Below are 14,586 nucleotides of genomic sequence, written 5' to 3'. Positions count from 1 at the left end.
TTGGCACCTATATACTATCTACATCATTTTTCACCTGCACTTTTGTTCCGAAAATGCAGTAATAATATCCGAGTAATCGAGTGTGATCGTTAACTTTTTTTCAATAGCCAACAGTGAGAGATCGTTCAACGTTTCGTCCGAAAGGTTTGCCCTCAAATAATGTTTTATTCTCTTCAACGCCGAAAATGATCGTTCGGCCGAGCAATTAGTAGCTGGTGTGTTAACAAACATGCCGAAAGCTATTTCCAGGTTAGGAAAAGCTGATATAATATTTTGTTCGTTAATAAGACGGCATAATCGTAATATTGCTTTCTATTCGACGTCGGGAATTTCAACGGTTTTCAAATATTCTCGAAAATTCAAGCACTCCTCCGTGAAGGATTCTTCCAAATCTTTGTGATAGTGTAACTCTAACGCCTTAGAATTCTCAATTATATCTTGAATTGAGTAAGTGCAAAGGTTCGACAAAAACTGAAATTTCTTCATAAATTCTTGATACGCGAGGCTTCTACCATTCAGTTTAGAGGACACAACATCTACTATAGCCAAAAACGTACCAACTCTAAATGTTTCTCGTCCACATTGATCTACTTCTCCAAATCGGGTCTCATCAGATTGAAGTTTTCGTATCTTTTTTCGCTTACTGTCCAATTTATATTCTTTAGATTTTGATTTAGCTTTTTCCTCGTAGTAATCAAACATGTCACGCATACTATTAACATAACCAATAAGTGACCGATAAAGCTCCAAAACTATTTGAATGCCAATTTCAACATTTTGCAATTTTTGACTAACAACGTGAAAACTGTTTAAAAGCGAACTCCAGAAAACAGCCATGAAAGCCGATTCAAATCGTTCCAACTGTTTTCGGAGGCCGGCAGCCTCATTTCTGGTGACTGGTTTCTCAGAAGAATTTTCGCTTATTGTATTTAAGGCTTCAATTACAAAATCCCAATTTTCACTCAAATTGTGACAAGCTTCCGCTCGTGCGGACCAACGTGTATCGGAAAGTCTTTTTAAAACTTTATTACTTGGTGGCAATACAGATATTAAAATATCCCATCTATGAGTAGAGGCTGCAAAAAACGCGTAAAGATGTTGGAAAGTGGAGAAAAAAGAACAAGTTTCTTTACAACTTTCCACAGCGCAAACTCCAACAAGATTCAAAGAATGTGCCGAGCACGGTATATATACTTTGTAAGGGTTGGCATTCTTTATTGGTGCCTGCAACCCGCTATACATTCCAGACATATTACTCGCGTTATCGTACGATTGACCACGGCAATTTTCGATTTTTAAATCATGGGACTTCAAGGTTTTTAGTACTGCATTTTCTAGATCTTCCGATATAAAACTTTCAATTGGAATACCAGTACTACACTTTACAAATCGAAATATGAACGCTAACTGATTTATATGTGAAATGTCAGGCGTTGAGTCGACGCTTATAGAAAAGTATTTGGCTTCCTTGATTTCTTTAATAATATGAGAAATCACATTTGACGCCATCAGTTTTAGGAATTCGTCACAAACGGTACTGGAGAGATAGGATATTTTGCCACGACCAGCAGTACCATAACGCTCAATATGGCTTGCTAAAAATGGATCGAATTCTGCTATAAGCTCTAAGGCCATCATGTAATTTCCATTGTAGTGTGATCAAATTTTTCATCTTTTCCTCGAAATGGAAGACCTCGGCTTGAAAGTTTCTTTATGACAGCTACTAGCCTCTTCAATATATTTCGCTAATGATTAAACTCATTTTCTATATCTGATTTTAATTGAGAATCAATTCTTCCTAATAAGTTGGCTATCTTCACATAAGCCAATTGGCTCGCTCTATGTTCGGCCGAATTTTCATGCTGACTAAGACGGTTCGTAATATTCTTCCAGTCACTTAATCCCGTCGTTGCTAAACTACATTTCCCTCCAAATAATCGACAAGGTGCGCAAAAAACAGCTTTTAAGCTCTCCGAGTATACCATATATTCCCGCAGTTTCACTTCACCATTTAAATGTTGTCGTTCAAACGCAAACTTTGTTAGCGCCCTTTCTTTGTCACCAAACATTCGTTTTGAAAGGCTAAAATCACTCTCGATGTTCTGATTTATTCCATATTTTAATAAATACTCAATAGTAAAATCATTTATAATCCACTCTGCTGGATCCGCACTTACTACGGGTATTGCACGACTGCCGACCTTTATTATTTCGACCGTTTTCAAGTTGCTTTCGGTTTCATCGCTATTCGTGTCAACTAACTTCACCGAAGAAACTAATATTTTGGTGTTTGAAACATCTAAGTCCATGCATTTCGAGTTATTGCAGTCTGCTTCATAATATTGGTCGCCATCACTACTGGTAATGAGACTAGAACTCGCAGATAATTCACAAATTTCAATCTTAGATTCAGATTGAGACCGTACTACAAAGGAATCTAGTTTTCGCATTTTAGCTAATAGTTCGTGATTTGTTTATTTTTTTAAGAGCATTTTTCTTATTTTGAAAACCGCTCAATTTCGTTTTTGAACTCATAATGCCTACCGAATAGAAAAAAATTCAAAAATACAAACTAGCTATTGATTTCCGGTTTTGTTTCGAGGAACAACTTACGCAAAATGTTACTATATCTGTCCCCACCCGATTTTTTTATAGAGGTACCCTCTATAAAAATGTTTAAAAAAATTTGGATTATTTTATAGGCAAAACGGGTAAAGAAATGGCTAAAATGAGTTGAATTACAGCTAAAATATGTTGAAATACAGTAAAAATTCCCAACCTTTTAAACTTTAGTACAGTTTTGCATTTCAACACTATTTCTTTAGTCAGCAGCCCTACTTTATCCAAAACATATTAAAATCTAGAAATATAAAGAACCGTTCTAGGAAAAAATCACAGGAAAATTAAATTTTATAAAAACTCATATCTTTGGAAAATCTAAATTTTTAAAAATTCATATCTATGGAAATGACTATTTCCGACCAAACATTTTAACATGAAAATAATCCATAACTTTAGTAAAAAAATTACTAAATACAAATTGGATGGGAACAGCTATCCTACACTTAGCTAACAATTTAAAACAAAATTAACTTACCAAGTATGGAAAGCGGGAATATTTTCCTACAAATGAGTTTGGATATTGAGGAGGATCTCGAGACATCAATTATTGAGAAAACTGAATATAAGGAGTAAGACTAAGACATGAACAATGTCACTGTATTCCCTCCAAAATTTAAATACGTCTAGTTCGATTTCCCTAAGATTGGCGTTCAATCCACACGTGACAGGAGTAACTTTCTTTCTCCCTGGGACCAATATCTAATTTTTAAGCGTTGGGATAATTGTGCAACAAGATTATTGTCCTTCCAATTTTACGATACGTCAGCAATAATTTTTAATAAATTCGGTGAAAAAAAAGAATTTACAGTTTCTTCGTTTTACTACAGTGGTTTTATAAAGTATTGAATAAAACGTTTCAGGAAATGGAATAACGTTAACAGAATTTTGGCGCCCCTAGAAAAGTGGCGCCCTAGGCACGTGCCTACTGTGCCTAATGGTTAATACGCCCCTGTCGCTCGTTCATTTAGTGACAAATAGTTCGATCCTACTTTTGGAAGCTCTTTCCTCGATCGAAAACATAGAGTACGGGCGATCGACGCGCAGCGCCTCTAGGGGCGAGCTCACGCGTAACTTGTTTAAAAATGAATTACAATTACCGATGATGCTAATGTAAATGTAGCGATGATCTAAAGTAAATCAACAAATCGTTTTTATAATAAAATATTTGGTTAACATTTTTAAATAATAAATGAATTTAAAAGAAACACAAAAAGCCTTTAAGATATATTTTATCGTTTTATTTTTGAATGTTCACGCGTATGCCTAGATATACATCTTGTACAACCTAGAGTAATATTTTATAGAAATTATATGACAAATAAAATTAAATTACTTAAGTTAATTGTTATATCGTAGACTTTTTTAGTCACCGACGTCTCTCGTATGCATTGCCTTGAACTACTAATGATAAAATACGCGAATAAGTAGATTAGTCCATAATTAAAAGGGATAAAATAGCTTAACCCTAAACAAGTTTGAAGAAATTAAAAAACTTACGAAGAACTCGTACCAATAGGTCTTCGAGCAAACAAAAAGACGCGAATCTCGGATCAAATAGATCTTCGAGTAAAAAACTACATAAAAACGAAATAAAATAAAATAAAATAAAATAGCCAGAAATTTCAACGGTAGACCGGTTTCGTTCTATTTGGAACTCATCAGTACCGTGCGGGAAATTTGGCTGGCAACTGTTATATCGAAAAGAGAAACTAAGCCTCACCATTAAAAACTTCAAAACGCGTTGCATAGCAACGGAAAGCCGAAAAGGGGGAGTGTGGTGGAGAATAATATATACGAAAAGTTAAGTTAGAAGAAACCACCTATGGACTGTGCAAAGGATGATAAAATACGCGTATAAGTAGAGTAGTCCATAATTAAAAGGGATAAACCCTAAACAAATTTGAAAAAATTAAAAAAATTACAAAGAACTCGTACTAATAGGTCTTCGATCAAACAAAAAGACGTTAATCTCGGATCAAATAGATCTTCGAGTAAAAAACTACAATTTCTGGCTATTTTATTTTATTTTATATCGTTTTTATGTAGTTTTTTACTCGAAGATCTATGTCCGAAAAAATGCCGAAAGATAGAAAACCCAACACAAGGGTGCTGCAAGCGTCACCTTATGAGTTCGTCCGTAACAAAAAATTATCCTGAGTGAGCCTTGTAATCTACGCTCCTCCAGAGTCCAACTCCGCGGAGGGTCCGCCCTGGGAAAAAGTAGCGGGGCAGCGCTCCTGCTGCGAAATAGAAGCGGGAGCAAGTCACCCCTACTGCATCCGTGGTTGGCACGCTCCTGTTTATTGAGATTTAAAAATATTGCATCTCACGAATAAGTACCAAATAACGTAGAACAATTGTGAAAACGGAAAGAATCCACAATCTCTAATTTAACATTGATTATGCTGTATGAAAATTTTTCCAATTTATATTGCAGACAAAGGAGTTTATGTTTTATTTCTATGATGTTTATCATTTTTACCGATGAAAATGGGATAGTCAAGTCAAATATCATAAAGATTAGGTGCAAGTTAGCTAGCGACTTTAAATGCCTTTAATTCAGGTGGTGAGGTGATATCCCGTAAGAGGATGGTGGAAAGACCTTCATGCCATGTAAATGAACTCTCTGTTACCGTTAATCACAACAAGTTTTTATGGAGGGATGAAACAGAAATCAGAGGGCATATAACTTGAAACTCGTCCATAGTTTTAATCACTCACTGCCGCAAGAAATATAATTGCTTTACGGATTTCGGAAAAGATTCGTTTTAAAGCATCTATCAAAGCCTAATTATAGAAATCAAATCATCAACCGACTGATATTCGTAAGACTAAAACGTGCTTAACACATTAAACGAGTCTTAGTTAAAAAAATTCTGTCGAGTGACTAAACACCAACAAAGTTGTCAAGGTAAGAAATGAACCAACGAAGATCCGGATAAGTGACGTAGGAGCAACAAAGGTGATGCAAAGAAAAGTAGAACAAATTAATGAATAACCAAATGGTGGAAAGTCAATAGAGTTGTCAATCGGACGAGTGCCGACACTTAACAAAGTTTCCGGGAGTAGTGGCGTACTCCTGTAATCCCAAGCGTCTGGGAGGCAGAGTTTGTGGATGGCCGTTTGAGGAAGACCACCAATCCCCCAACGGGTGGTCGGAATACTTCCGCCACGGGTGTTCTCACTCCTGTCCCCACGTATCCCCCCGTTGGCGTGGCCGTTACACGCATCTCGCCCTGATTAATCAAATGGACGAGATGACTGAATTGTCCCACACGCCACAATCGACTAAAAAAATACAAAAACTTAACAAAGTTCATAAGGGGTCGGTGGTTGACAGAGTGACCAAATGTGCGTCATTCTACAGAGTGCTTAATTTCAAAATTATGGGAATTATAAAAGTAGCCTTTAATGAAATTTGTTGGAGAAAATAGTAGTACGATTCAGCGGTTCGTTTGAATTTATTCTAATTTTTCCTTGATTGGACGCTCCTTAAATCAAAGGATTAGAAAGAAATAAGATTTATTCAAACGAAGAAATCAATTTAAAATATTACCCCACAACCAGCTACAATACCCGTTTATATTTTCCCAGGTCCTATAATCCAGGTCGCTTTATCCTGGAAAGAATCATTTAGAATTAAAATTTTGATAAAATTATTATTCAGCAACCAACTGTAATTCTTACCTTGGTAACTTGGTGATTCTATGTAAATTTAACATATAAATATGTCTTTTAATACAAAGCCGTAGTTTAATTTTTAATTACAAAGCTACGAAAGAAATAAAGCAATTGAATTAAATTATTCCAAATTATGCGGTCGAAAAAGCGGTATGGCAATTTAAAATTGTTTCCGCAAAATAGTTCGAGAAAATATCTAGAGTGTAATAGATTGAAATATGTCTCGCCCATTAAATTTATAATCGATTTAAATAAATTCAAATATTAAATCATTTAAGACTCAATTTAAGATGGATATAATAAAATAAGGTAGAAGTGCAAACGTTATATTAGTTAAAATGTTAAGGCGTTTTCGATTAAAAATTATTATTTTGTTATTATTATTATCATTATTATTAACCCATTGTTACATAATGACCCTTATCTAATAAAGCTTCATAATCGACACTTTGCTAATGATCTCTTTAAATAAACCAGAAGAATGAAAAGCCAAATCCGTTGTCTCCTTAAAAAGTCATAAAAATCTAAAAAGAATACAAGCGATTGTATAGTGAAATAATGGTAGCAAAAATTGGCAGTAAACAAATTGACACCTCGCTGATGAAAATAATAAATCAATCGGAGAAGAGTTTAAAAGTTAATATCGTTATTTACATTTCTAAGGTAGTTTAATATTTTAAAACATGCTTATGGGTATACACACTAAACTGGAGCTTCAAAGCTTTACAAAATCATAGAAATTAGAGGAGCTTAAAAGTCTATTCTTTGCCAAATCATAGAAAATTGAGGAGCTTAAAAGTCTATTCTTTGCCAAATCATAGACAATTGAGGAGCTTAGAAGTCAAGTCTTAACTATATCATAGAAAATTGAGGAGCTTAGAAGTCAAGTCTTTACTAAATCATAAAGATCTGTTACATAGTTTAAGAAATTTGTGAGTGGTAGCATTTTCAACAACCAGTTTGTAGTCTTTATAAATCGCTCGAAAATGTTTTTTTTTAATTCCTCCTTCGTGTTGACCGGTTTCATAAAATTTCTTTCAATTTTTTAGTTCTTCCTTTGTGTGCTGTTGTTTTCGATGCTGGTATTTCGGACAAATTCACAAGTTATTAAATACCTTCAGTTAAATGCTGATAACAATAACGCATCACTGAATCGAGGCCAGAAATGTTTGATAGTAAATGGAGGAATTTTGTTTTTACTACCACTCATTCAAAAATGTAAGTTTATGGAAATGCCAGTATCAAATAATAAGACGTCACTCGTAGGTTTTCCTATAAAGAAATAATAACTGAATGTTAAATCTTCTAAGAATGTCTATGGGATTCTATAGAAATTCGAAAGGAAATTCTAAAGCCACTCCCAAGTGGATTCTGTAGTAATTATAAATGTGTTTTTAGAACCAATTCGCTGTACATGATTACCAAAATTTAAAAGCATCTTTGAAACTTAATTACGTTACTCGTGATTGTATCAGAATTGCCATTTCAGTGGCTTATTCAATTTCGGACATCGAGAAGAAAATCCTAGTTTCGGATCTGAAGTGTTTTTTAGGTGTCTTAGAGGACTCTAAAGAGTCTTTATAATAATTTCAAAACTTGCTCACGATTTCAGGGGCTTCTCCAATTTCGATTTGAAATGAAAGTCCAATCTTTGGAAGTGAAGAGATTAGTGGTTTTTGTATGATTAAGAACTTAATGAATATCTGATTATTTAATATTGATCAGAATATAACTATAATCATATATAAATATTCGCTATATTTAGGAAATATTTTAATCATTATTGTAGTTTTTACATATGTATTGTGAATTGTTTAAGATAGCTGTTTTCTATTAATTAGTTTATTATGTTATTTTTTAAACCGAAATCTCATAGTCATTTACTGACTATCTTAAGATGATTGAACCATTGACATAATTTTGATAATATCTCTGTTTATTTAATAGAAATTCTTTGGATTATTCTTCGAAATTAATCAGCTTCACAGATATTATATAATAATCAGCTAAGGCTATAACTAAGATACCACCTTAGTAACAAGTCATCGAGTGACGTTTAATGCCATTAATTTAGCTGGCACGGTTCTTTAAAGGCATTAAAAGTCGCTATAGATGACTCGGGCCTAAGATGGTGCCTTGGGTATTAGCCTAGCTGATTATATTATTATTATTATTATTATATTATTTATAGAATATATTTAGATTCATTTTAGAAAGTACTAATTGTATTTGTGGACTATCTTGTACATGTTATAACTAGATTAAAAACATAGGAACCACTGTTGTACAAATGTTTTATTGGTAAACAGTGGCTCCTATGTTTTTAATCTAGTTACGATTCTTCTTAGAAATTATATAGATTCATCTTTGTAATTATTTAGATACATCTAACAAATATTGGTATATTGTTATAAAGCTGTGTAAATTTAAGTCTAAATGCTTCATATTCAAAATATTTATGAACAGTTGGTTGTAATACTAACAACTACTAACAAAATTTCATTATTTATAATTTTACATATTTACAGTTGTCAATTCTTGTTTATGATAGAAATCCTTCAAAATTAGTGTGAGAAAACGATTCAGAGTTTTCTTTTAAGAATTTGAAATGGAATGGAATGGAAAGTTTTATAACCGTGTACAACAACAGTTACAAATTTAACCAACAAGGGTGTACACGGAAGGTGTGATATAGTTTTCTGTTTGTTTTAACATAGGTTCATAGCTTTAAATGGTAAATTTACAATATTTTCATTTGAATGGTTTTTGAAAAGTTGTACATGGAAGGTGTAAAAGAGCTATTTATACAAGTTCATATCTTTAAATAAATATTTTATACAATATTAACATTTAAAGAAATTTGGAAATTTGCACGAAATAAATAATTGGTGTTCGAGAATAAGTTACAATTGTTTTGCAAAGGTAATATAGGAGACAAAACTCTAGTTTTTACAATAGTTATTATACAGGTTCATATTTAAACAATGATTATAAGCAATATTTACATTTTAACGATATTTGAAAATTTGTATGAAAAAATATCAATAGTAGTGTCCGAAAATAAATTACATGTATTTTGCATTCGCAACATAGGAGATTAAATAAAAAATGCTTTTATTAAAGTAGTTGGAAGGCAGATTTAAGGGGTAGTTCGGATCAATTAAGGCACAGATATTGGAAATGTTTTATAATTAATTTGCATCAATTTTTTCTCACCTTTTATATATTTTAAAACCCTTTCCTTAAATTTGAGCCACCATGGATATAAAATAGGCCTGTGGGATAAAAAATTCGAAAGAAAAAGACACACTACGAGCTGAGTTATGTTGCTTGATAAGGCACCATATTTTTGAAACGCTTATTTCTGGCATTGATTTTCAATGCTATAGACACAGTGCTTCCATATGCGGGGAATTTTTCCTTTTTCCGGAATTTTTCAACCTTTAAAAACGCTAAAAGGGAATAATGCAATTTAGGAGGGAAAACGGGGAAAACGATGGAAATTTAATAAATGGTCATTATAAAAGTAATGAAAGTCACGATCTAAAATAATTTTGAGGTTATGTTTATGCAAAATTATTCAAATGTTAGTAATTTTGTAATAAATAAAACCTTAAATTTGGATTCATTTTCAGAATTAATCTGAATATCTATATAAATTAGTATTAAGAGCAAGGGATACTAAATGGAAATTTCTAGGACAAAAATGCGAAAAATGGATATTTTCATTTAATGAAATTATCGCAAGAGGAAAATTTTAGATATCAAATGTGGAAGCCCTGTATAGACGTCTGCTATGCTGTCGTAACTGGATTCTGCAGTTTTGTGTTTCAAACTACTACTCGCAAAATATTATAAGCTTAATTAATATGCTGTTTTATATGTTTAATTAAAATTTTGTATAAATACATATGAAATTAAACGGTCAAATGAGTTTGCAACTTTCTATGTAAGTCAATTCTCTTAATGAATTTATAAAACAGACATGTACTAAATTCTATCTATTCAAGTCTGCACTTATTATTTTAAACTTCTGGTTTAAAGTAGAATTATACATCAGTATTTAAATTTGGCGTGCATCATGAAAAACTGAAGATCCTCACAAGTCAAGTACCCGCTGGTAGTAAAAAAGAGTGACATTAGAGTTACATTAACATGACCACATTTCTTTCTAGAAAGGCCTGATGAAATGTGTGCAGTTCCACCGCAGTAGCTGGTTTGAATTGTTAAAGGGACTTTCAAGAACGACCTAGTTGAATATAAGTCATTTAGTCGTAACTTTGGGTTCACAATGTACGGCAACTGAATAACGTATTTTAAATTGACTAGAGGGTCTCTTGAAAGTCTCTTTAATAAAAGAAAATTCATGACTTATCTTTTCTAAGCTAAAGGACAAGACACACGGCTCTCTTTGCACTTGCAGGCTCTCTCTATAGGTAGAGAATATCATCGGTTGATGGTGAAATTAGAGGCTCTATAGCTGCACCAAAATTTTCTGTTAACTTTAATAACTTTCTTGATTAAATTGATTGCAAATCTCTTTTATTGATGACTTTTTACTAGTTTAGTTTCTATAATGAGTTTCAGCAATTTAATGCTGTAATTTTACACGTAATCCTTTAAAATTTTAAATTTTCTCAGTTTACTGTTACAGTTTCAAGGCTAAAAATTGAAGGAAAGGGTTTTAAAATATATAAAAGGTGAGAAAAAATTTATGGAAATTATTTAAGAAATATATTTTGCTTTTTAAAATAATTCCAAAAAATAACTCTTTAATTCTAAAACATTTCCAATATCTGTGCCTTAATTGATCCGAACTACCCTTTAAATCAACCTTCCAACTGCTTTGATAAAAGCATTTTTTATTTAATAGCTGTCCCTTTGCTCTGCCTCACAGGGCATATTTTGCCTAAAATTTATAATTGAAAATAAATAGGTTTTATTTTTAAATATATTTTGAACAGACATTATTATATTTTTAATGTAATTTAAAAACTTGAATATTATCTTAAATATTTTACTTAACATTTTGAAATAATGGTGATAATTGGTTATGTCAAATTGAGTTTTAATTTCCCATTAAGACTTAGATAACAAGATAACAGGTGTATAACTGGTTCTAGTAAGCAAGTGAAATATGCTAATTTTGGTAAATCTTTCACGTACGTACAGTACACAGACATTGTAAATGAATATAGCCACAAAGGCAATTAATATGGATATATGTTATATTAAAAAAAACTAAAAAAAAATCTAACGCGCTTAGTGTAAGTAAGCACATTTATCAACAGTACTTGAATGGTGGATCTCCAGTCCTGTTCTGGCTCATACACTACTGATCCTCAAATAACAATAATTTCAGTCTACTCACTCTTTAAGCTTTTGAATAATTAAGACGCCTTTACATAGAGGATTAAGTTTGAATGCCCAAAACTTTTATTGTTATGAAAAATTATTCAAATATTTACCATACTTCATTACTGTAATTAAAATTCCCAAAATTATTTACACAATGCTAGATGGATACACCTAAATCAAAATTCAATGATTAATTTTTTTAACTCTGTAAAAAATCAGCTGGGTAAAACCGAAAAAAAATTTATGGAAGAGATAAAACAAAACTAACTTCAAACTAAATTTCACTTTCCAAAAAATTCTTTCTGGTACTACTAAATACCTTATTATTAACCTAGAATATATGATCGGGTTCAACGGGCTAATTTTCCTACGAAACAAAGGCAAGTAAATTAATTACGATAATGATAGTTTTAACTTAAAAATACTTAATTACGTATAAATAATGAGATTTAAATAAAGTTCCCATAATAAATGGTTTATTATTTCTTGAGTAAAGTGCGAAAAACAACGTTAACTCGAAGACGGACAAAATTTGATTTTTACATTTTTCCGGGAAACTGGATACGAGCTGATCAGTTGGCCTTCCATGTCAAAAATGGTACACTAACTCATTACAGTACGAAGCTTCTTATCTACAGTCGACTAACTTTCGTTAAATGACGGGATTCTAATACGTATCTCTGTACTGTACACCAATATTCATTGTAGTACTTCCAGACAATAATTGTTGACAGTAAGAATAATCCCGCTAGGCAAGAAGGCATCCACAATACTGAATCTTGGGCATGAAAATCGCTTAAAATAAAGTCTTAAAAATTTTAAGCGACCCGACTATTGATTCTCCTGCGCTTGGCTGTATTAATTTTAGCCATACGAAATCGCGCTGACCCCTAAAATAAGAATGTTCTACCGGCCATTCTTAATAACACTTTAGTTTTTACAAAAGTATTTTTTGTCAAGTGTTTTGAATTGGCACGTGAAATAAGAGGGAGTTAGTTCAATTGGAGCATTGTGATTGTACTATGGTTTTTTTTAGAAAAATCAGTTCACGCTTACATGAAAAAAGTTTAATAGTATCCATGCCCAAGATGTCTAGCAAATATTCGTATATGTACGGCTCTTTTCGGAGAAAATATGAGTGGGCAAGCTCGATGAATTTTCGTTGAACATTCTCGATTTCTTTTAATAAATATTCGGCACAACCTCCCCAGGACAGCATGTCGTAGGTTAGTTTTGTCCTAACTAAGGCAAAGTAAAGTGTTTTGAATCGAATTTAAAGTCCTAGAAAGTTTTAAGACACCGAATAACAAGCGTCGAGATCTTCCGACGACGTAAGTTACTTGCTCTCGGAAGTACAGCCCTTCATCGATAAGGATGCCTAGATCTTTTAATGTTGACGTTCTCGGTATTATTTCGCCATTTAACGTGTATTTATAATAGACCTTATTAACCTTTCTAGTTAATGTTATGGCGAGGCTTATTTTCGTAAATAAGTACAATAAGTAAAAATATTGGGTGGTTTTTGACCCAAATTGGGTCAGTATTTAACCAAACAAAATATTGGGTTGTTTTAGTTTTCACCCAAAATGGGTTATTTTCATAAAGCTATTTTGGGTTAAATTTATAAGTTACCCAAATATGGATTGAACATTAGCCCAAAATATGGTTAATATATGACTAAATTTTGGGTTATAATTTAACAATTAATTGGGTTGTTTCTCTTCCCATTGTTGGGTCAGTATTTAACCAAACAAAATATTGGGTGGTTTTCGTTTTTACCCAAAATGGGTTATTTTTAGTGTTGTTAATTTTCCGGAAAAATAAAATGCGGAAAATTTTCCAGAAAAGTTTCCCGAAAATTAAATAAAAATTTTAAACATAAATTACCTTTTAAGGGTTTTTAATGTTTTTAACTTTTTAACGATATAAAATGTCTAATATCAGTAATCATACTACAAAACATTAATAGCGTTACATTGTTAATCAGTTTAAACTAGTCTAGAGGTTTAGTTTTACTTTCAGATTCGAAAAAATGAGGCGAAAATACCGCTTTATTTCAATTTCAAACAATATATTAGACTAATCACGGAATGAAAACTTTTTTTTTTCGTAAAAATACGGAAAATATTCCGAAAAAAGGCCTCGGTCATTTTCCGGAAAATTTTCCGACTTACAACACTAGTTTTTTTAATATATGACTCAATTTTGGGTTATAAATTAACAATTAATTGGGTTGTATAAAAGTATGTCTTGAAATTATAAGCCTTCCAATTTTATTCTTTGTACCTGCATGTCCCGTTAAGATTTTTTTCTATGCGGATATAAAGATGCCTATAAATTGACCACACATTCAATTTTGTTTCCACAAAAACATCCATTTATAAATTTGATCACAATTGAAACAATATCGTAAGGCCTTGGCAATTTGCAATACATTTAAACATGGGAGCTCAATACGTTCTTCCGTTGAAATATCAACACTACATAAAACTAAATTTAAAATATTGGAAAAATTTAAATTATAAATAGTATATAAATAAATAAATCGATAACACATCAACTTGACCTTGCTTCAACACGGCCAGCATAACTTCATTCAAGAAGGATATGTGGTTGGTCTCTACCGATCGGGCCCGTATGAACCGTTGTGTATCAGCAAAATTGGGCTTGAACCAATTGTACAGGATATCGTGCATCAAAGCATCAAAAATCTTTGCAAAGCAACAAAGAAGGGATATTGGTCTATAATTTTTCACGTTGCCCGCGAAGAAATTTTTAAAAATTTGGGAGACCACGACCTTTTTCCACAGTGATGGGAATGATCCAGTCTTAATGGACAGATTAAAAATGTAACATAGTTGCGGAGCTAGAATGTCCATACAGCCTTTTATGATAAATACAGGTATGTTGTCGATGGAATACGTA

The 14,586-nt window shown here is 32.3% G+C and overlaps 1 protein-coding gene across 1 annotated transcript; it reads right to left on the bottom strand.

Annotated features, from left to right (window-relative positions):
* Positions 1–312: 312 nt before the first annotated feature.
* LOC149945987 (52 kDa repressor of the inhibitor of the protein kinase-like) lies at positions 313–1,635 on the bottom strand. The gene has a single exon (XM_090170698.1). The coding sequence runs from the start codon at positions 1,633–1,635 to the stop codon at positions 313–315; it is 1,323 nt and encodes a 440-aa protein (XP_090026824.1).
* Between the last annotated feature and the right edge of the window lie 12,951 nt (positions 1,636–14,586).

The sequence above is a fragment of the Leiobunum rupestre genome, chromosome 4, assembly GCF_980474605.1.
Source record: "Leiobunum rupestre chromosome 4, qqLeiRupe1.1.hap1, whole genome shotgun sequence".
Classification (NCBI taxonomy): domain Eukaryota; kingdom Metazoa; phylum Arthropoda; class Arachnida; order Opiliones; family Sclerosomatidae; genus Leiobunum; species Leiobunum rupestre.
Note: the sequence above shows the minus strand (reverse complement) of the source record. Positions and strands in the feature narration are given on the sequence as shown.

Excerpts from the sequence above, each read along its gene's own strand:
- LOC149945987 (XM_090170698.1), bottom strand. The coding sequence starts at position 1,635 with ATGGCCTTAGAGCTTATAGCAGAATTCGATCCATTTTTAGCAAGCCAT.